Here is a 25,127-nt window from a genome sequence, read left to right on the forward strand (position 1 = left end):
GTGACACACACACACACACAGTGACACACACACAGTGTACACAAACAGTGACACACAGTGACACACACACACAGACAGTGACACAGTGACACACAGACAGTGACACACACACACAGTGACACACACACACACACACAGCACACACACACACAGTGACACACACACACAGCACACACACACAGTGACACACACACACACAGTGACACACACACACACAGTGACACGCACAAACACAGACACACACATACAGAGACACACACACAGTGAGCTGTGGGGCGAGCGTTGGGGCGAGCGAGCGGTGGGGCGAGCGAGCGGTGGGGGCGAGCGGGCGGTGGGGCGAGCTGTGGAGCGAGCGGTGGAGCAAGCGGTGGGGCGAGCGAGCGGTGGGGCGAGCGGTGGCGCGAGCGAGCGGTGGGGCGAGCGAGCGGTGCGGCGAGCGAGCGGTGCGGCGAGCGAGCGAGCGGTGGCGAGCGAGCCGCACTTCTTGGCGCTGGGGATGTGCCGTGCGGTGTAGGCCAGCGCCCTCTGCACCACGCCGCTGTTCAGGATCCGCCCTTTGAGCTGGCGCCCGTTGCTCGTGCTCTTGATGCCCGCCACGATCTTGCAGAAGCAATCGAGGAAGGTCTTCTCCTCCGAGCTGTGCTCCTCGTCGTACCTGAAGCACGCACGCAGAATTAAGGGGGGCCTTTAGCGCACCGCTATGGGTGCGGGGGGCAAGTGCCGTTGCGGCGAGCGGCAGCCGTGGCCGACGCTAGAGGGGGGCACGGGGGTGGCGGTCAGCAACCACGAGTCCACCACTGTAAACTCGCCCGGCCGCTCGCCCGGCCGCTCGACCAGTTACTCGCCCACCCAGCCAGCCACTCGCCCACCCACCCAGCCGCTCGCCCACCCACCCAGCCGCTCGCCCAGCCGCTCGCCCGGCCGCTCACCCACCCAGCCACTCACCCACCCAGCCGCTCACCCACCCAGCCACTCACCCACCCAGCCACTCACCCAGTCGCTCACCCACCCAGCCGCTCACCCACCCAGCCGCTCACCCACCCAGCCACTCACCCAGTCGCTCACCCACCCAGCCACTCAGTCAGCCACTCACCCACCCAGCCGCTCACCCAGCCGCTCACCCAGCCACTCACCCACCCAGCCGCTCACCCAGTCGCTCACCCAGTCACTCAACGAGTCACTCACCCAGTCACCCACCCAGCCACTCACCCAGTCGCTCACCCACCCAGTCGCTCACCCAGCCAGTCACTCACCCAGTCGCTCACCCACCCAGTCACTCACCCAGTCGCTCAGCCAGTCACTCACCCAGTCGCTCACCCAGTCACTCACTCACTCACTCACCCAGTCGCTCACCCAGTCGCTCACTCAGTCACTCACTCAGTCACCCAACCAGTCACTTACCGAGTCACTCACCCAGTCACCCAACCAGTCACTCACCCAGTCACTCACCCAGTCACTCACCCAGTCACTCACCCACCCCCCTGCCCACCCACTTTATTTACCACCCCCCCCACCCATCCACTCATTCATTACTTTACCCACCCACGCATGAATTCCCCTAGCCACTCATTCACCCAAATACCCACCAACCCACTCATTCACCCACTCATTCACCCAACCACCCACCCACCCAACCACCCACCCACCCAACCACCCACCCACCCAAACACCTACCCAACCCACTCATTCATTCACCCAACCACCCACCCAACCACCCACCCACCCACCCAACCACCCAACCACCCACCCACCCACCCAAACACCTACCCAACCCACTCATTCATTCACCCAACCACCCACCCACCTCATTCATTCACCCAACCACCCACCCAACCACCCACCCACCCAACAACCCACCTACCCCCACCCCCCTCACTTGTCAAAGTCGCAGTACGGCTGGAAGTGATCCACGAGAATCTGCATCTTGTCCACCTCGCCGAAGGAGAGGTACGGGATGATGCGGAGCAGCCCCTGGAGCACGCTCGGGTTGGAGCGAACAAACGCCGAGTTGATCTGCTCCAGCAGCATCACCAGCTGCTCCTGGTCGCCCGACAGCAGTAGGCTCCCCTGTGTGGGTGGGTGGGGGGGGTGGGTGAGAGGGTGGGTGGGTGAGTGAGAGGGTGGGTGGGTGAGTGAGTGAGTGGGTGGGTGGGTGAGTTGATCTGCTCCAGCAGCATTACCAGCTGCTCCTGGTCGCCCGACAACAGTAGGCTCCCCTGTGTGGGTGGGTGGGGGGGTTGGTGGGGGGGTGGGTGGGTGAGTGGGTGGGTGGGTGAGTGGGTGAGTGAGGGGGTGGGGGGGTGGGTGGGTGGGTGAGTGAGTGAGGAGGTGGGTGGGTGGGTGAGGGGGTGGGTGGGTGAGTGGGTGGGTGAGTGAGGGGGTGGGTGGGTGAGTGAGGGGGTGGGTGGGTGAGTGAGAAAGTGAGTGAGGGGGTCGGTGAGTTGGTGAGTGTGTGGGTGGGTGTGTGGGTGGGTGGGTGAGTGAGGGGGTGGGTGAGTTGGTGAGTGGGTGGGCGAGTCGGTCAGTGGGTGGGTGGGTCGTTGAGTAGTTGGGTGTGTGGGTGGGTGAGTGAGTGGGTGGGTGGGTGAGTGGGTGGGTGAGTCAGTGAGTGGGTAGGTGGGTGAGTGGGTGAGTGAGTGGGTGAGTGGATGAGTGAGTGGGTGAGTGGGTGGGTGGGTGAGTGGGTGGTTGGGTGAGTTGGTGGGTGGGTGGGTGAGTGAGTGGGTGAGTGAGTGGGTGAGTGGGTGGGTGGGTGAGTGGGTGGGTGGGCAGATGAGTGAGTGGGTGGATGAGTGAGTGAGTGGGTGGGTGAGTGGCTGGGTGAGTGGGTGAGTGAGTGAGTGGGTAGGTGGGTGAGTCGGTGAGTGGGTAGGTGAGTGAGTGGGTGAGTGAGTGGGTGAGTGGATGAGTGAGTGGGTGAGTGGGTGGGTGGGTGAGTGGGTGGGTGGGTGAGTTGGTGGGTGGGTGAGTGGGTGAGTGGGTGAGTGAGTGAGTGGGTGGGTGGGTGAGTGAGTGGGTGGGTGGGTGAGTGAGTGAGTGAGTGGGTGGTGCCTACACTACACCATCCCACCTACATATCACCACCACCACCACCCCCACCCATCACCCCCTACAGTACCCTACCCCCCCCCCCACCGCCCACCCACCTTCTCCTCCGTGAGAGGCTCTGCGTTGGCCTGGTCCAGGATGATCTCCATGATGGCGAGGACCTGCTCAGCCACGGCGGCGCCTCCACTTGAACTCGCCTCCTGCTCAGCCAGCAGCGCCTGCACCCCGACAGGCAAAGATCCCCCGTGTAGCCTTCACAGGACTGCTGGGGCAAGTGCTGTCAGTAGCAGCAGCAGCGAGCAACAGCAGCAGCGCTGACTATGGAGGCTACTGGCACTGTGGCACACACACAGAGGGGGGAGGGTGGCCAGCACCACCAACCCGGCCCGGTCGTCTTTGTCTCCCCAGTGGCGATGCTTACTACACTACACCACACCGGGTTACTCGTTTGAGGCCGAGTCGACCTAGGGGAGGCCCAGGACCGGTTCAGATAGTCGTCACACGAGTGTGCTGGGCGTGAGCGGGGATCGAACCCCGGGGTCGCCGGGTTCGTAGCGCAGCGTGGCGCTAACCGCTGCACCACCGCTCCACGGACACACACACACACGGACACAGAGACACACACGCACACACAGACACACACAGAGACACACAGACACACACACAGAGACACAGACACACACACAGAGACACACAGACACACACACAGAGACACACAGACACACACACAGAGACACGCACACACACAGACACACACACACACACAGACACACACACACACACAGACACACACACACAGACACACACACAGAGACACGCAGACACACAGACACACACACACAGACACACACACACACACAGACACACACACACAGACACACACACACACAGACACACACACACAGACACACACAGACACACACACAGACACACACACGCACACACACAGACACACACACACACAGACACACACAGACACACACACACACACACAGACACACACACACACAGACACACAGACACACACACACACAGCCACACACAGACACAGCCACACACAGACACAGCCACACACAGACACAGCCACACACAGACACACACAGACACAGACACACACACACAGACACACACAGAGACACACACACACAGACACACACACACAGACACACACACACAGACACACACACACAGACACACACACACAGACACACACACAGACACACACACACAGACACACACACACACACAGACACACACACACAGACACACACACACAGACACACACACACACACAGACACACACACACACACAGACACACACACAGACACACACACAGACACACACATACACACAGACACACAGACACACACACAGACACACACACAGACACACACACAGACACACACACAGACACGCACACACACAGAGACACACACACACACACAGACACACACAGACACACACACACAGACACACACTGACACACACACACAGACACACACACACAGACACACACACAGACACACACACACACAGAGACACACACACAGACACACAGACACACACACACAGACACACACAGAGACACACACACAGACACACACACACAGAGACACACACACAGAGACACACACACACACAGACACACACACACAGACACACACACACAGAGACACACACACAGACACACACACACAGACACACACAGACACACACTGACACACACACTGACACAGACACACACACGCACCAGGTTGAGGGTCCCCAGCATCACGTTCAAGGTGTTCATCTCAGGCCGCACGAGCTGCTGCCGGTTCACCTTCACCTTGACGCAGAAGCTGAACAGCTTCAGCAGCACCTGGGCAGACGCCGAGGGAGACGCGCAGGGAGAGACACACGCAGAGAGAGAGACACGCAGGGAGAGACACACACACACAGAGACACACAGAGAGAGACACGCAGAGAGAGACACACAGTGAGACACACAGAGAGAGACACGCCGAGGGAGACGCGCAGAGAGAGACACGCAGAGAGAGACACGCAGAGAGAGACACGCAGAGAGAGACACACAGAGAGAGACACAGAGAGAGACACACACAGTGAGAGAAACACGCAGTGAGAGAGACAGAGAGAGAGAGAGACACAGTGAGAGAGACACACGCAGTGAGAGAGACACAGTGAGAGAGACACACAGAGACACACAGAGAGAGACACGCAGTGAGAAACACACAGTGAGAGACACACAGAGAGAGACACACACACAGAGACACACAGAGAGAGACACGCAGAGAGAGACACAGAGTGAGACGCGCAGGGAGAGACACACACACACACACAGACACACAGAGAGAGACACGCAGAGAGAGACACAGAGTGAGACACAGAGAGAGACACGCCGAGGGAGACGCGCAGAGAGAGACACGCAGAGAGAGACACGCAGAGAGAGACACACAGAGAGAGACACAGAGAGAGAGACACGCAGTGAGAGACACACACACAGAGACACACAGAGAGAGACACGCAGAGAGAGACACAGAGTGAGACACACAGAGAGAGACACGCCGAGGGAGACGCGCAGAGAGAGACACGCAGAGAGAGACACGCAGAGAGAGACACGCAGTGAGAGACACACAGAGAGAGAGACACGCAGTGAGAGACACACACACAGAGACACACAGAGAGAGACACGCAGAGAGAGACACAGAGTGAGACACACAGAGAGAGACACGCCGAGGGAGACGCGCAGGGAGAGAGACACAGAGAGAGACACGCAGTGAGAGACACACACACAGAGACACACAGAGAGAGACACGCAGAGAGAGACACAGAGTGAGACACAGAGAGAGACACGCCGAGGGAGACGCGCAGGCAGAGAGACACAGAGAGAGACACGCAGTGAGAGACACACACACAGAGACACACAGAGAGAGACACGCAGAGAGAGACACAAAGTGAGACACAGAGAGAGACACGCCGAGGAAGACGCGCAGGCAGAGAGACACAGAGAGAGACACGCAGTGAGAGACACACACACAGAGACACACAAGCAGAGACACGCAGTGAGAGACACACAGAGAGACACACGCAGAGAGAGACACAGTGAGAGAGACACACAGAGAGAGACACGCAGAGAGAGACACACAGAGAGAGACACGCAGAGAGAGACACACAGAGAGAGACACGCAGAGAGAGACACACAGAGAGACACACAGTGAGAGACACACGCGAAGAGACACGCAGAGAGAGACACGCAGAGAGAGACACGCGGAGAGAGACACGCAGAGAGAGACACGCAGAGAGAGACACGCAGAGAGAGACACACAGAGAGAGACACACAGTGAGAGACACGCAGAGAGAGACACGCAGAGAGAGACACACAGAGAGAGACACACAGAGAGAGACACACAGAGAGAGACACACAGAGAGACACACAGTGAGACACACAGTGAGAGACACGCAGTGAGAAACACGCAGAGAGAGACACACAGAGAGACACACAGTGAGACATGCAGAGAGAGACACAGAGAGAGACACACAGAGAGAGACACAGATACACGGGGAGACAGCGAGAGACACAGAGACACGGGGAGACAGCGAGAGACACGGGGAGACACTGGGAGACAGCGAGCGACACTGGGAGACAGCGAGAGACACAGAGACACAGAGACACGGGGAGACACTGGGAGACAGCGAGAGACACAGAGACACAGAGACACGGGGAGACACTGGGAGACAGCGAGCGACACTGGGAGACAGCGAGAGACACAGGGAGACACTGGGAGACAGCGAGAGACACGGGGAGACAGCGAGAGACAGACACAGGGAGACAGAGACACGGGGAGACAGCGAGAGACACGGGGAGACACTGGGAGACAGCAAGAGACACAGAGACAGCGAGAGACAGCGAGAGACACAGAGACACGGGGAGACACGGGGAGACACTGGGAGACAGCGAGAGACAGCGAGAGACACGGGGAGACAGCGAGAGACAGAGACACTGGGAGACAGCGAGAGACACAGAGACACGGGGAGATAGCGAGAGACACAGAGACACAGGGAGACAGAGACACGGGGAGACAGCGAGAGACACAGAGACACGGGGAGACACTGGGAGACAGCGAGAGACACAGAAACACTGGGAGACAGCGAGAGACACAGAGACACGGGGAGACACTGGGAGACAGCGAGAGACACTGGGAGACAGCGAGAGACACTGGGAGACAGCGAGAGACACAGAGACACAGGGAGACACAGAGACACAGGGAGACAGAGACACAGGGAGACAGAGACACGGGGAGACAGCGAGAGACACAGAGACACGGGGAGACAGCGAGAGACACTGGGAGACAGCGAGAGACACAGAGACACGGGGGGACAGCGAGAGACACAGAGACACGGGGGGACAGCGAGAGACACTGGGAGACAGCGAGAGACACAGAGACACGGGGGGACAGCGAGAGACACCGAGACACTGGGAGACAGCGAGAGACACAGAGACACAGAGACACTGGGAGACAGCGAGAGACACAGAGACACAGGGAGACACAGAGACACGGGGAGACAGCGAGAGACACTGGGAGACAGCGAGAGACACACAGAGAGACACAGAGACAGTGAGAGACAGCGAGAGACACAGAGACACGGGGAGACACGGGGAGACACTGGGAGACAGCGAGAGACACACACACAGAGACACACAGAGAGACACAGAGACACGGGGAGACACGGGGAGACAGCGAGAGACACAGAGACACACAGAGAGACACAGAGACACAGAGAGACACAGAGACACACAGAGACACACAGAGACACACAGAGTCACGCACTGTGAGCAGCTGCCGGCCTTGCTTGAAGTCGTGCACGCCTGCGAGGCGCGTCAACATCGCCTGCAGCCCCCCGCATTCGGACATGACTCCCGCCATGCGGTAAACCTCCTCCTCATCCTCCTCCTCGTCTGGGGCGGGGGGGGGGAGAAGAGGGAGGTGGAGGAGGTGGAAGTGGAAGAGGCGGTGGGATGAGGAGGAGGCCGGTGGGTGGGTGGGGTCGGGGGGTGGGTGGAGATCAGAGGTCACGTACACTGAGAGACCAACCCCAGCGTGGCTTTCATCGTTTTATCCATTCGTGATTTGAGGCTTCGGTGGACTGCGGGAACCCCCGCAGCTCTCCGTCAGCTAGGCGCACGAGCGCGAGAGGCTGCTTCACCTCGGCCACCGATCTCCTCCCTGCCAAGATCCTTCCATCGATTCAACCCTCCCCCGGATTCACGGGCGACCGGGCGTTCGGGGAGGCGAGCGGATCTGCCCCAAGCAATGGGGACGGCGATAAACGGTGAAATGAACGTCACTGCCCGAGCTTCTTGGGTAAAAACGAAAAGGCAACGGAGCCAAAGCCGGCGAACTGCGCGGGTTGAACGGAAACGCAACGCGCTTTAATAATCGAAGGGTTGTTTGGGTTCATCTTCTTTGGTTCTTTCGCTAAAGTCACCACCACCACCACCACAACCACCACCACCACCACGTAGAATGAGAATAAAATAATAAATTGATAAAATAAAATAACACGATAATATTCTCACGACGTTTCGGCCACAACGCAAGCGGCCTTCTTCAGGTGAAAGGTACGGACCCGTCGGGACGACAGAGCTTCAATAAACGATGTTAAGATTCGTAGCGACTTTTTAAGCTGGTTGGGAGAAGTCGCTACGAATCTTAACATCGTTCATTGAAGCTCTGTGGATGTGTAGGCCTTTACTCGAACATCTATTTCTGTGACCAGTCACGAGCTAATCCCTCAGCTATTTCAATGCTTCTTGAGAAACACCACAGTGTCGCAGTGCCACTGTGCCACAGTGTCACAGTGCCACAGTGCCACAGTGTCACAGTGCCGCAGTGTCGCAGTGCCACAGTGTCACAGTGCCACAGTGCCACAGTGCCGCAGTGCCACAGTGTCGCAGTGCCACAGTGACACAGTGTCCATGTGGCACTGCGGCACTGTGTCACTGTGACACAGTGCCGCAGTGCCACAGGCCACCGCCTCACCTGCGGCTGTGTCCAGGGACTCGATGAACTCCTCCGTGGCATCTCCGAGGAGTCCCCTCATGCGGTACACAATGCGCATGGCCTCTCCCTGCGACGCACGCGCACGCACGCACACACACACGCACACACACACGCACACACATGCAGTGGATGAGTGAGCGAGTAGATGAGTGGGCGGGTGAGTGAGTGGGTGAGCGAGTGGATGAGCGAGTGAGCGAGTGAGCGAGTGAGCGAGTGGATGAGTGAGTGAGTGGATGAGCGAGTGAGAGAGCGAGTGGATGAGCGAGTGGATGAGTGGGTGAGCGAGTGGATGAGTGGGTGAGCGAGTGGACGAGTGAGTGAATGAGCGAGTGGATGAGCGAGTGAGCGAGTGGATGAGTGAGCGAGAGACCGAGTGGATGAGTGGGTGAGCGAGTGGACGAGTGAGTGAGTGAGCGAGTGGATGAGTGAGTAGATGAGTGGATGAGTGAGTGGATGAGTGAGTGAGCGAGTGGATGAGCGAGTGAGCGAGTGGATGAGCGAGTGAGCGAGTGGATGAGCGAGTGAGTGAGCGAGTGGATGAGTGAGTGAGCGAGTGGATGAGCGAGTGGATGAGTGGGTGAGCGAGTGAACGAGTGAGTGAGTGAGCGAGTGGATGAGTGAGTGGATGAGTGAGTGGATGAGTGAGTGAGTGAGCGAGTGGATGAGCGAGTGAGTGAGCAAGTGGATGAGCGAGTGGATGAGCGAGTGGATGAGTGAGTGAGTGAGTGGGTAAGCGAGTGAGTGAGCGGATGAGTGAGTGAGCGAATGAGTGAGTGAGTGAGCGGATGAGTGAGTGAGAGAGCGAGTGGATGAGCGAGTGGATGAGCGGGTGAGCGAGTGGACGAGTGAGTGAGTGAGCGAGTGGATGAGCGAGTGAGTGGATGAGCGAGTGAGTGGATGAGTGAGTGAGTGAGAGCGCGAGTGGATGAGCGAGTGGATGAGTGGGTGAGCGAGTGGACGAGTGAGTGAGTGAGCGAGTGGATGAGTGAGTGGATGAGTGAGTGGATGAGTGAGTGAGCGAGTGGATGAGCGAGTGAGTGAGTGAGTGGATGAGTGAGTGAGTGAGTGGGTAAGCGAGTGAGTGAGCGGATGAGTGAGTGAGCGAATGAGTGAGTGAGTGAGCGGATGAGTGAGTGGGCGAGTGGATGAGTGAGTGAGTGAGCGAGTGGATGAGTGAGTCAGGTGAGTGGATGAGTGAGCGAGCGAGCGAGCGGATGAGTGGGTGCGTGAGTGAGCGAGCGAGCGGATGAGTGGGCGGGTGAGCGAGCGGACGAGTGAGTGAGCGAGCGAGTGGATGAGTGGGCGGGTGAGCGAGCGGACGAGTGAGCGAGCGAGTGGGTTGGCGGGTTCGTGAGCGAGTGGATGGGCAGGCTGCGGCTGGGGGTCACCTCCGCTGTTGGGCACCAAACTTTCTTGTAGACCTCAGCAACAGGGAGGTCCAGGCTGATGATCTTGTTGTTGACGAGCAGCTGGTGGGCGGGATAGAGACACACGGAGAGAGACACACGGAGAGAGACACACGGAGAGAGACACACGGAGAGAGACACACGGAGAGAGACACACGGAGAGAGACACACGGAGAGAGACACACGGAGAGAGACACACGGAGAGAGACACACGGAGAGAGACACACGGAGAGAGAGACGCACGGAGAGAGACACACGGAGAGAGACACGGAGAGAGACACACGGAGAGAGACACACGGAGAGAGACACGGAGAGATGAACAATTACCACCACCACCACCAACCACCACCACTACAACCACCAATCCATACAACTACCAATCACCACCACCACTATTATAACCACCACCACTATTATAACCACCACCACTATTATAACCACCACCACCACCACCACTGTTATAACCACCACGACCACCACTATTATAACCACCACGACCACTATTATAACCACCACCACTATTATAACCACCACCACCACTATTATAACCACCACCACTATTATAACCACCACCACTGTTATAACCACCACCACCACCAGTTATAACCACCACCACGACCACTATTATAACCACCACCACTAATATAACCACCACCACGACCACTATTATAACCACCACCACTAATATAACCACCACCACCACCACCACCACTATTATAACCACCACTATTATAACCACCACCACCACTATTATAACCACCACCACTATTATAACCACCACCATCACTATTATAACCACCACCACAATTATAACCACCACCACTATTATAACCACCACCACCACCACTATTATAACCACCACCACCATTATAACCACCACTATTATAACCACCACCACCACCACCATTATAACCACCACCACCATTATAACCACCACCACCACCACCACTATTATAACCACCACCACTATTATAACCACCACCACCATTATAACCACCATTATTATAACCACCACCACCACCACCATTATAACCACCACCACCATTATAACCACCACCACCACTATTATAACCACCACCACTATTATAACCACCACCACCATTATAACCACCACTATTATAACCACCACCATTATAACCACCACCACTATTATAACCACCACTATTATAACCACCACCACCACCAGTTATAACCACCACCACGACCACTATTATAACCACCACCACTAATATAACCACCACCACGACCACTATTATAACCACCACCACTAATATAACCACCACCACCACCACTATTATAACCACCACTATTATAACCACCACCACCACTATTATAACCACCACCACTATTATAACCACCACCATCACTATTATAACCACCACCACAATTATAACCACCACCACTATTATAACCACCACCACCACCACCACTATTATAACCACCACCACCATTATAACCACCACTATTATAACCACCACCACCACCATTATAACCACCACCACCATTATAACCACCACCACCATTATAACCACCACCACTATTATAACCACCACCACTATTATAACCACCACCACCATTATAACCACCACCACCACCACTATTATAACCACCACCACTATTATAACCACCACTACCACTATTATAACCACCACCACCACCACCACTATTATAGCAACCACTATTATAACCACCACCACTATTATAACCACCACCACCATTATAACCACCACCATTATAATCACCACCACCACCACTATTATAACCACCACTATTATAACCACCACCACCACTATTATAACCACCACCACTATTATGACCACCACCACCACCATCAACCACACCACCACCACCACCACCCCCCCCACTCCCCCCCCCCGCCCCCACCTCCATGCCACTGTCGTCCTCCAGCAGGGCGACGAGGTCACAGTCGCGGCAGATTTTGTTCTTGATGTCGCGCATCAGGGGGCCGATGGCCGGCTCCGCGCTGCTGTACGGGTTGCCCGGCATGCGGCCCTGCAGGAAGTCCTCCTGCTGGGGGTCCTTCTCCAGCGCCACAAAGAACTCGCTCACAGCGTTCTCCTCCTGCGCCCACGGTCGCCACGCGGGAAACCGCCACCGGTAACCACGGTCACCACGGTCACCACGGTCGCCACGGTCGCCACGGTAACCACGGTCACCACGGTAACCACGGTCACCACGGTAACCGCCACCCCATCAACACCGCGGAGGGGGGGGCGCGCGCAGGGGGGAGCGAGATGGAGACGGGCGGGCGGGCGAGCGAGCGGGTAAACGATTGAGCGGGTGGGCGAGCGGGTGGGCGAGCGAGCGGGTAAACGATTGAACGAGTGAGCGAGCAGGTGGGCGAGCGGGTGGGCGAGCGAGCGGGTAAATGATTGAGCGGGTGGGCGAGCGGGTGGGCGAGCGGGTGGGCGAGCGAGTGGGTAAACGATTGAGCGGGTGAGCGAGCGGGTGGGTTGGCGAGCGGGCGAGCGGGCGGGCGAGCGAGCGGGTAAACGATTGAACGAGTGAGCGAGCAGGTGGGCGAGCAGGTGGGCGAGCGGCCGGGTAAACGATTGAGCGGGTGGGCGAGCGGGTGGCCGAGCGAGTGGGTTGGCGAGCGGGCGAGCGGGCGGGCGAGCGAGCGGGTAAACGATTGAGCGGGTGGGCGAGCGGGTGGGCGAGCGGGTGGGCGAGCGGCCGGGTAAACGATTGAGCGGGTGGGCGAGCGGGTGGGCGAGCGAGTGGGTTGGCGAGCGGGCGAGCGGGCGGGCGAGCGAGCGGGTAAACGATTGAACGAGCGAGCGAGCGAGCGAGCGGGTTGGCGAGCGGGCGAGTGGGTAAACGAGTGAGCGAGCGGGTGAGTGAGCGAGCGGGTTGGCGAGCGAGCGGGTGGGCGAGCGAGTGGGTAAACGATTGAACGAGCGAGCGGGTTGGCGAGCGGCCGAACGCACCGGGTAGATAATGCTGCAGAGTCGCTCGAAGATGAACACGGGCGTGCGGTAGTCATCCAGGCTGTAGCGCTTTGCCGTCTCGATACACACGGCCATGAAGCCCTTGGTCTCCAGCTCCGTCCCTGCGTGGGGGCGAGCGTGGGGGTGAGCGTGGGGGTGAGCGTGGGGGTGAGCGTGGGGGCGAGCGTGGTGGTGAGCGTGGTGGTGAGCGTGGTGAGCGGGGGGGGGGGGGGGGTGGGGGTGGGCCTCTTCACCCGTGGTCATGTCCTCCAGCATCTCGAGCAGCAGGTCCTGTGTCTCGTCTCGTGGTGAGTCACGTGGTGAGTCTCGTGGTGAGTGTGGTGGTGAGTGTCGTGGTGAGTGAGTGAGTCTCGTGGTGAGTGTCGTGGTGAGTGTCGTGGTGAGTGTCGTGGTGAGTGTCGTGGTGAGTGTCGTGGTGAGTGTGGTGAGTGAGTGAGTGTGGTGAGTGTCGTGGTGAGTGTCGTGGTGAGTGTCGTGGTGAGTGAGTCTCGTGGTGAGTGAGTCACGTGGTGAGTGTCGTGGTTAGTGTCGTGGTGAGTGTCGTGGTGAGTGAGTCTCGTGGTGAGTGAGTCTCGTGGTGAGTCTCGTGGTGAGTCTCGTGGTGAGTGTGGTGGTGAGTGTGGTGGTGAGTGTCGTGGTGAGTGTGGTGGTGAGTGTGGTGGTGAGTGTGGTGGTGAGTGTCGTGGTGAGTGTCGTGGTGAGTGTCGTGGTGAGTGAGTGAGTGTCGTGTTGAGTGTGGTGGTGAGTGAGTGAGTGTGGTGGCGAGTGAGTCTCGTGGTGAGTGTGGTGGTGAGTGAGTCTCTTGGTGAGTGAGTGAGTCTCGTGGTGAGTGAGTGAGTCTCGTGGTGAGTGTGTCGTGGTGAGTGAGTGAGTGTCGTGGTGAGTGTGGTGGTGAGTGTCGTGGTGAGTGAGTGAGTGTCGTGGTGAGTGAGTGAGTGTCGTGGTGAGTCTCGTGGTGAGTGTCGTGGTGAGTCTCGTGGTGAGTGTGGTGGTGAGTGTCGTGGTGAGTCTCGTGGTGAGTGTCGTGGTGAGTGAGTGAGTGTCGTGTTGAGTGTGGTGGTGAGTGAGTGAGTGTGGTGGCGAGTGAGTCTCGTGGTGAGTGAGTCTCTTGGTGAGTGAGTGAGTCTCGTGGTGAGTGAGTGAGTGTCGTGGTGAGTGTCGTGGTGAGTGTGGGGTGAGGTGTGCCTCTTCACCCGTGGTCATGTCCTCCAGCATCTCGAGCAGCAGGTCCTGTGTCTCGTCTCGTGGTGAGTGTGGTGGTGAGTGTCGTGGTGAGTGTCGTGGTGAGTGTCGTGGTGAGTGTGGTGGTGAGTGTCGTGGTGAGTGTCGTGGTGAGTGTCGTGGTGAGTGTGGTGGTGAGTGTGGGGTGAGGTGTGCCTCTTCACCCGTGGTCATGTCCTCCAGCATCTCGAGCAGCAGGTCCTGTGTCTCGTCTCGTGGTGAGTGTGGTGGTGAGTGTCGTGGTGAGTGTCGTGGTGAGTGTCGTGGTGAGTGTCGTGGTGAGTGTCGTGGTGAGTGTCGTGGTGAGCGTGGGGTGAGGTGTGCCTCTTCACCCGTGGTCATGTCCTCCAGCATCTCGAGCAGCAGGTCCTGTGTCTCGTCTCGTGGTGAGTCACGTGGTGAGTGTCGTGGTGAGTCACGTGGTGAGTGTCGTGGTGAGTGTCGTGGTGAGTGTCGTGGTGAGCGTGTGGTGAGGTGTGCCTCTTCACCCGTGGTCATGTCCTCCAGCATCTCGAGCAGCAGGTCCTGTGTCTCGTCTCGTGGTGAGTGTTGTGGTGAGTGTGGTGGTGAGTGTCGTGGTGAGTGTCGTGGTGAGTGTCGTGGTGAGTGTCGTGGTGAGTGTCGTGGTGAGTGTCGTGGTGAGTCACGTGGTGAGTGTCGTGGTGAGTGTCGTGGTGAGCGTGTGGTGAGGTGTGCCTCTTCACCCGTGGTCATGTCCTCCAGCATCTCGAGCAGCAGGTCCTGTGTCTCGTCGATGGCCTTGGTGCGCTGCACCACCAGCTTGCGCAGGCACAGGTAGCCGTCCAGCACCGTGCCTACGAGGCGACCCTTGAACTGTCGCTTGATGGACTCGGCCTCCACGAAGGAGGACAGCAGCTCTGGTGGGGGGGGGAGCGGTGGGGGGGGGAGCGGTGGTGGGGGGGGAGCGGTGGGGGGGGGAGCGGTGGGGGGGGGGGGAGCGGTGGGGGGGGGAGCGGTGGGGAGGAGCGGTGGAGAGAGAGTTCAATGCACTTGACCCTACGGCCTGCTAGAGGCTACCTGGGGTGGGTGACCTCTGTATGAGGGTCCATGCACTTGACCCTACGGCCTGCTAGAGGCTACCTGGGCAGGGGTGGGTGACCTCTGTATGAGGGTTCATGCACTTGACCCTACAGCCTGCTAGAGGCTACCTGGGGTGGGTGACCTCTGTATGAGGGTCCATGCACTTGACCCTATGGCCTGCTAGAGGCTACCTGGGCAGGGGTGGGTGACCTCTGTATGAGGGTCCATGCACTTGACCCTACGGCCTGCTAGAGGCTACCTGGGCAGGGGTGGGTGACCTCTGTATGAGGGTTCATGCACTTGACCCTACAGCCTGCTAGAGGCTACCTGGGGTGGGTGACCTCTGTATGAGGGTCAATGCACTTGACCCTATGGCCTGCTAGAGGCTACCTGGGCAGGGGTGGGTGACCTCTGTATGAGGGTTCATGCACTTGACCCTACGGGCTGCTAGAGGCTACCTGGGGTGGGTGACCTCTGTATGAGGGTCAATGCACTTGACCCTATGGCCTGCTAGAGGCTACCTGGGCAGGGGTGGGTGACCTCTGTATGAGGGTTCATGCACTTGACCCTACGGGCTGCTAGAGGCTACCTGGGGTGGGTGACCTCTGTATGAGGGTCCATGCACTTGACCCTACGGCCTGCTAGAGGCTACCTGGGCAGGGGTGGGTGACCTCTGTATGAGGGTTCATGCACTTGACCCTACGGGCTGCTAGAGGCTACCTGGGGTGGGTGACCTCTGTATGAGGGTCAATGCACTTGACCCTACAGCCTGCTAGAGGCTACCTGGGGTGGGTGACCTCTGTATGGGGGTCCATGCACTTGACCCTACGGCCCGCTAGAGGCTACCTGGGGGCGCCTTTGCGTGAGTGACCTCTGACCTGTGAGCATCTTGAGGGCGTATCCCTGCTGAAGGTCGGAGGTCAAGGTGGCCTCCTCCAGCGCCAGCAGCTGAGCTATCTCCTGGTGGTGAGGAACGGGGAGGATGAGAGGGTGAGCGGGTGAGCGGGTGGGTGGGTGGGTGAGTGGGCGGGCGGGTTAGTGAGTGGGTGAGTGAGAGGGTGAGTGGGTAAGTGAGTGGGTGGGTGAGTGGGTGAGTGAGAGGGTGAGTGGGTAAGTGAGTGGGTGGGTGAGTGGGTGAGTGAGAGGTTTAGTGGGTAAGTGAGTGGGTGGGTGAGTGAGAGGGTGAGTGGGTAAGTGAGTGAGTGAGTGGGTGAGTGAGTGAGTGAGAGGGTGAGTGAGCGGGTGAGTGGGTGAGTGGGTGGGTGAGTGAGCGAGTGGGCGAGTGAGCGGATGGGTGGGCGAGTGAGCAGGTGAGCGGGTGGTTGAGTGGGTGGGTGAGTGGGTGGGTGAGTGGGTGGGTGAGTGGGTGGGCGAGTGGGTGGGCGGTTGAGTGGGTGAGTGAGGTGGGTTGGTGAGGTGGGTGGGTGAGCGGGTGAGTGAGCGGGTGAGCGGGAGGGTGGGTGGGAAGGTGGGTGAGTGGGTGGGCGGGTTAGTGAGAGGGTGAGTGAGCGAGTTAGTGAGCGGATGGGTGGGTAAGTGGGTGGGTAAGTGGGTGGATGGGTGGGCGGGCGGGTAAGTGCGCGGGTGGGTGAGGTGGGTGGGTGAGCGGGTGGGTGAGCGGGCAGGCGAGCGGGCGGGTGTGCGAGTGACAAGGTGGGGCGAGCGGGTGACCGAGCGGATGGGCGAGAAGGTGGACGAGTGGCTGGGTGAGCGAGCGTGGCGGCGGTGGTGGTGGCGGTGGTGGTGGTGGTGGTGGTGGACCCACCTTGGTGATGAGGTTGCCGATGCGTGGCAGGGCGCCCCGTGCCGCTACGTAAACCTTCCAGTGGGAGGGGCGGATGAGCTTCTGGTAGAGGGCCAGGTACTCGGAGGCACACTCCCCTGCTGAGCTCAGCTCGTCCAGGTAGCTGCACGCCGCACGGACAGCGACCCACTCGCTCGCCCACTCGCCCACCCGCTCACTCGCCCACCCGCTCACTCGCCCGCCCGCTCGCTCACTCGCCCACTCGCCCACTCGCCCACCCGCTCGCCCGCTCGCTCGCCCACTCGCCCGCCCGCCCGCTCGCTCACTCGCCCACTCGCCCCCCCGCTCGCCCACTCGCCCACCCGCTCACTCGCCCACCCGCTCGCCCACTCGCCCACCCGCTCACTCGCCCACCCGCCCACTCGCCCACCCACTCGCCCGCACGCTCGCCCACTCGCCCACCCGCTGACTCGCCCGCCCGCTCGCTCCCTCGCCCACTCGCCCCTCTAATCATCGGCCTACTCACTAATCCAACGACTCTCTCACAACAACGAGCCACCCACACATTCCACCACCTCACTCGCCCAAAACCACCCACCCACTCACCCACCCATTCATTCATTCATTAATCTACCCACCCACTCAACCGCTCGCTCACTCATTCACCCGCCCACTCAACCGCTCGCTAACTCATTCACCCGCCCACTCAACCGCTCGCTAACTCATTCACCCACCCAACCGCTCGCTCACTCATTCACCCGCCCACTCAACCGCTCGCTAACTCATTCACCCACCCACTCAACCGCTCGCTAACTCATTGACCCACCCACTCAACCGCTCGCTAACTCATTCACCCGCCCACTCAACCGCTCGCTAACTCATTCACCCGCCCACTCAACCGCTCGCTAACTCATTCACCCGCCCACTCAACCGCTCGCTAACTCATTCACCCGCCCACTCAACCGCTCGCTAACTCATTCACCCGCCCACTCAACCGCTCGCTAACTCATTCACCCGCCCACCAAACCGCTCGCTAACTCATTCACCCGCCCACTCAACCGCTCGCTAACTCATTCACCCGCCCACGCAACCGCTCGCCAACTCATTCACCCACCCAACCGCTCGCTAACTCATTCACCCACCCACTCAACCGCTCGCTAACTCATTCACCCACCCACTCAACCGCTCGCTAACTCATTCACCCACCCACTCATTCATTAATCTACCCAGCCACTCGCACTCTCGCTCACCCACTCATTCATTAATCTACCCAGCCACCCGCTCACCCACCCAGCCACTCAATCAGCCACTCGCTCACTCATTCACCCACCAAATCATTCATTAATCTACCTCCCCAATAGCTTGCTCACTCACTCACTCACCCACCCACTCATTCATTAATCTACCCACCCACTCGCTAACTCACCCACCCACCCACTCACTCACGCACCCACCCACTCACCCACCCACTCACTCATTCATTAATCTACCCACCCACTCAACCACTCGCTCACTCATGCACCCACCCGCTCACCCACCCACCTACTCAATCAGCCACTCGCTCACTCATTCACCCACCAAATCATTCATTAACCTACCCACCCACCCACTCACTCACCCACCCACTCAATCAGCCACTCGCTCACTCAGCCACTCGCTCACTCATCCACTCGCTCACTCAGCCACTCGCTCACTCAGCCACTCGCTCACTCATTCACCCACCAAATCATTCATTAACCCACCCACCCACTAACTCACCCACCCACCCACTCACCCGCTCAATCAGCCACTCGCTCACCCACCAAATCATTCATTAACCTACCCACCCACCCACTCACCTACCCACCCACCCACTCACTCACTCACCCACCCACCCACTCACCCACCCACCCACTCACCCACCCACTCACTCACCCACCCGCTCAATCAGCCACTCGCTCACCCACCAAATCATTCATTAACCTACCCACCCACCCACCCACTCACCCACCCACCCACTCACCCACTCACCCACCCACCCACTCACTCACTCACCCACCCACTCACTCACCCACCCACCCACCCACTCACCCACTCACCCACCCACTCACTCACTCACCCGCTCACCCCCCCGCTCCTCACCTGGTGAGCAGGTCCAGCACTTGCTGCTTGCGTGACTGCAAGCAGCCCAGCGCCTCGACGATGGCACAGGCAGCCTGGCGGGCGGCCTGCGACGACGGCGTGAAGAGGATCTGTGGGAGACGACGAGGTGGAGGGAGATGGTGGAGATGACGAGGTGGAGGGAGATGGTGGAGATGAGGAGGTGGTGGGAGATGAGGAGGTGGTGGGAATGATGAGGTGGTGGAGATGAGGCGAGGAGGTGGTGGGAGATGAGGAGGTGGTGGGAGATGAGGAGGTGGTGGAGATGGAGGGAGATGGTGGGAGATGAGGAGGTGGTGGAGATGAGGAGGTGGTGGAGATGGTGGAGATGGAGGGAGATGAGGAGGTGGTGGAGATGAGGAGGTGGTGGAGATGGAGGGAGATGAGGAGGTGGAGGGAGATGAGGAGGTGGTGGAGATGAGGAGGTGGAGGGAGATGAGGAGGTGGTGGAGATAACGAGGTGGTGGATATGGAGGGAGATGAGGAGTTGGTGGAGATGGTGGTGGAGGGAGATGAGGAGGTGGTGGAGGTGGAGGGAGATGAGGTGGTGGTGGAGATGAAGGGAGGTCAGCTTAGAATCCAGTTGTTGTGACCCAGCTGACATCACACCACCACCCCCCACCTGACAGAGACACTTGTTGTGACCCAGCTGACGTCACACCACCTGACAGACACACGTTGTGACCCAGCTGACATCACACCACCCGACAGAGACACTTGTTGTGACACAGCTGACGTCACACCACCTGACAGAGACACTTGTTGTGACCCAGCTGACGTCACACCACCCGACAGAGACACTTGTTGTGACCCAGCTGACATCACACCACCTGACAGAGACACTTGTTGTGACCCAGCTGACGTCACACCACCCGACAGAGACACTTGTTGTGACCCAGCTGACGTCACACCACCTGACAGAGACACTTGTTGTGACCCAGCTGACGTCACACCACCCGACAGAGACACTTGTTGTGACACAGCTGACGTCACACCACCTGACAGAGACACTTGTTGTGACCCAGCTGACGTCACACCACCACCTGACAGAGACACTTGTTGTGACCCAGCTGACGTCACACCACCTGACAGAGACACTTGTTGTGACCCAGCTGACGTCACACCACCTGACAGAGACACTTGTTGTGACCCAGCTGACGTCACACCACGTGACAGAGACACTTGTTGTGACCCAGCTGACGTCACACCACCTGACAGAGACACTTGTTGTGACCCAGCTGACGTCACACCACCTGACAGAGACACTTGTTGTGACCCAGCTGACGTCACACCACCTGACAGAGACACTTGTTGTGACCCAGCTGACGTCACACCACCCGACAGAGACACTTGTTGTGACCCGGCTGACGTCACACCACCCAACAGAGACACTTGTTGTGACCCAGCTGACGTCACACCACCCGACAGACACTTGTTGTGACCCAGCTGACGTCACACCACGTGACAGAGACACTTGTTGTGACCCAGCTGACGTCACACCACCCGACAGAGACACTTGTTGTGACCCAGCTGACATCACACCACCCGACAGAGACACTTGTTGTGACACAGCTGACGTCACACCACCTGACAGAGACACTTGTTGTGACCCAGCTGACGTCACACCACCCGACAGAGACACTTGTTGTGACCCAGCTGACGTCACACCACCTGACAGAGACACTTGTTGTGACCCAGCTGACATCACACCACCTGACAGAGACACTTTGTGTGACCCAGCTGACATCACACCACCCGACAGAGACACTTGTTGTGACCCAGCTGACGTCACACCACCTGACAGAGACACTTGTTGTGACCCAGCTGACGTCACACCACCCAACAGAGACACTTGTTGTGACCCAGCTGACATCACATCACCTGACAGAGACACTTGTTGTGACCCAGCTGACGTCACACCACCTGACAGAGACACTTGTTGTGACCCAGCTGACGTCACACCACCTGACAGAGACACTTGTTGTGACCCAGCTGACGTCACACCACCCGACAGAGACACTTGTTGTGACCCAGCTGACGTCACACCACCTGACAGAGACACTTGTTGTGACCCAGCTGACGTCACACCACCCGACAGAGACACTTGTTGTGACCCAGCTGACGTCACACCACCCGACAGAGACACTTGTTGTGACCCAGCTGACGTCACACCACCCGACAGAGACACTTGTTGTGACCCAGCTGACGTCACACCACCCGACAGAGACACTTGTTGTGACCCAGCTGACGTCACACCACCCGACAGAGACACTTGTTGTGACCCAGCTGACGTCACACCACCCGACAGAGACACTTGTTGTGACCCAGCTGACGTCACACCACCCGACAGAGACACTTGTTGTGACCCAGCTGACGTCACACCACCCGACAGAGACACTTGTTGTGACCCAGCTGACGTCACACCACCCGACAGAGACACTTGTTGTGACCCAGCTGACGTCACACCACCCGACAGAGACACTTGTTGTGACCCAGCTGACGTCACACCACCTGACAGAGACACTTGTTGTGACCCAGCTGACGTCACACCACCCGACAGAGACACTTGTTGTGACCCAGCTGACGTCACACCACCTGACAGAGACACTTGTTGTGACCCAGCTGACGTCACACCACCTGACAGAGACACTTGTTGTGACCCAGCTGACGTCACACCACCCGACAGAGACACACGTTGTGACCCAGCTGACATCACACCACCCGACAGAGACACTTGTTGTGACCCAGCTGACGTCACACCACCCGACAGAGACACTTGTAGTGACCCAGCTGACGTCACACCACCTGACAGAGACACTTGTTGTGACCCAGCTGACGTCACACCACCTGACAGAGACACTTGTTGTGACCCAGCTGACGTCACACCACCCGACAGACACTTGTTGTGACCCAGCTGACGTCACACCACCCGACAGAGACACTTGTTGTGACCCAGCTGACGTCACACCACGTGACAGAGACACTTGTTGTGACCCAGCTGACGTCACACCACCCGACAGAGACACTTGTTGTGACCCAGCTGACGTCACACCACCTGACAGAGACACTTGTTGTGACCCAGCTGACGTCACACCACCTGACAGAGACACTTGTTGTGACCCAGCTGACGTCACACCACCTGACAGAGACACTTGTTGTGACCCAGCTGACGTCACACCACCTGACAGAGACACTTGTTGTGACCCAGCTGACGTCACACCACCCAACAGAGACACTTGTTGTGACCCAGCTGACGTCACACCACCTGACAGAGACACTTGTTGTGACCCAGCTGACGTCACACCACCTGACAGAGACACTTGTTGTGACCCAGCTGACATCACACCACCTGACAGAGACACACGTTGTGACCCAGCTGACGTCACACCACCCGACAGAGACACTTGTTGTGACCCAGCTGACGTCACACCACCCGACAGAGACACTTGTTGTGACCCAGCTGACGTCACACCACCTGACAGAGACACTTGTTGTGACCCAGCTGACGTCACACCACCCGACAGAGACACTTGTTGTGACCCAGCTGACGTCACACCACCCGACAGAGACACACGTTGTGACCCAGCTGACATCACACCACCCGACAGAGACACTTGTTGTGACCCAGCTGACGTCACACCACCCGACAGAGACACTTGTTGTGACCCAGCTGACGTCACACCACCCGACAGAGACACTTGTTGTGACCCAGCTGACGTCACACCACCTGACAGAGACACTTGTTGTGACCCAGCTGACGTCACACCACCCGACAGAGACACTTGTTGTGACCCAGCTGACGTCACACCACCTGACAGAGACACTTGTTGTGACCCAGCTGACGTCACACCACCTGACAGAGACACTTGTTGTGACCCAGCTGACGTCACACCACCCGACAGAGACACACGTTGTGACCCAGCTGACATCACACCACCCGACAGAGACACTTGTTGTGACCCAGCTGACGTCACACCACCCGACAGAGACACTTGTAGTGACCCAGCTGACGTCACACCACCTGACAGAGACACTTGTTGTGACCCAGCTGACGTCACACCACCTGACAGAGACACTTGTTGTGACCCAGCTGACGTCACACCACCCGACAGAGACACTTGTTGTGACCCAGCTGACGTCACACCACCCGACAGAGACACTTGTTGTGACCCAGCTGACGTCACACCACGTGACAGAGACACTTGTTGTGACCCAGCTGACGTCACACCACCCGACAGAGACACTTGTTGTGACCCAGCTGACGTCACACCACCTGACAGAGACACTTGTTGTGACCCAGCTGACGTCACACCACCTGACAGAGACACTTGTTGTGACCCAGCTGACGTCACACCACCTGACAGAGACACTTGTTGTGACCCAGCTGACGTCACACCACCTGACAGAGACACTTGTTGTGACCCAGCTGACGTCACACCACCCAACAGAGACACTTGTTGTGACCCAGCTGACGTCACACCACCTGACAGAGACACTTGTTGTGACCCAGCTGACGTCACACCACCTGACAGAGACACTTGTTGTGACCCAGCTGACATCACACCACCTGACAGAGACACACGTTGTGACCCAGCTGACGTCACACCACCCGACAGAGACACTTGTTGTGACCCAGCTGACGTCACACCACCCGACAGAGACACTTGTTGTGACCCAGCTGACGTCACACCACCTGACAGAGACACTTGTTGTGACCCAGCTGACGTCACACCACCCGACAGAGACACTTGTTGTGACCCAGCTGACGTCACACCACCCGACAGAGACACACGTTGTGACCCAGCTGACATCACACCACCCGACAGAGACACTTGTTGTGACCCAGCTGACGTCACACCACCCGACAGAGACACTTGTAGTGACCCAGCTGACGTCACACCACCTGACAGAGACACTTGTTGTGACCCAGCTGACGTCACACCACCTGACAGAGACACTTGTTGTGACCCAGCTGACGTCACACCACCCGACAGAGACACTTGTTGTGACCCAGCTGACGTCACACCACCCGACAGAGACACTTGTTGTGACCCAGCTGACGTCACACCACGTGACAGAGACACTTGTTGTGACCCAGCTGACGTCACACCACCCGACAGAGACACTTGTTGTGACCCAGCTGACGTCACACCACCTGACAGAGACACTTGTTGTGACCCAGCTGACGTCACACCACCTGACAGAGACACTTGTTGTGACCCAGCTGACGTCACACCACCTGACAGAGACACTTGTTGTGACCCAGCTGACGTCACACCACCTGACAGAGACACTTGTTGTGACCCAGCTGACGTCACACCACCCAACAGAGACACTTGTTGTGACCCAGCTGACGTCACACCACCTGACAGAGACATGTTGTGACCCAGCTGACGTCACACCACTTGACAGAGACACTTGTTGTGACCCAGCTGACGTCACACCACCCGACAGAGACACTTGTTGTGACCCAGCTGACGTCACACCACCTGACAG

At 58.4% G+C, this 25,127-nt stretch overlaps 1 protein-coding gene across 1 annotated transcript in view; it reads right to left on the bottom strand.

Annotated features, from left to right (window-relative positions):
* LOC116937404 (E3 ubiquitin-protein ligase UBR4) overlaps positions 1-25,127 on the bottom strand; it is a gene marked incomplete at its 5' end in the record, with an annotated part of 266,747 nt that overhangs the window by 134,488 nt on the left and 107,132 nt on the right. The window contains 13 exon segments of the mRNA XM_076058468.1: positions 482-655; positions 1,877-2,067; positions 3,147-3,266; positions 4,800-4,907; positions 7,876-8,003; positions 9,088-9,175; positions 10,497-10,577; positions 12,399-12,596; positions 13,466-13,587; positions 15,412-15,585; positions 16,627-16,708; positions 17,514-17,655; positions 19,614-19,723. Coding sequence (XP_075914583.1) covers positions 482-655; positions 1,877-2,067; positions 3,147-3,266; positions 4,800-4,907; positions 7,876-8,003; positions 9,088-9,175; positions 10,497-10,577; positions 12,399-12,596; positions 13,466-13,587; positions 15,412-15,585; positions 16,627-16,708; positions 17,514-17,655; positions 19,614-19,723 — 1,718 coding nt within the window.

This window comes from Petromyzon marinus (genome assembly GCF_048934315.1).
Source record: "Petromyzon marinus isolate PM22_M1 ecotype Great Lakes invasive population chromosome 75 unlocalized genomic scaffold, UKy_Petmar_22M1.pri1.0 chr75_unloc.2, whole genome shotgun sequence".
NCBI classification, from domain to species: Eukaryota; Metazoa; Chordata; class Hyperoartia; order Petromyzontiformes; family Petromyzontidae; genus Petromyzon; species Petromyzon marinus.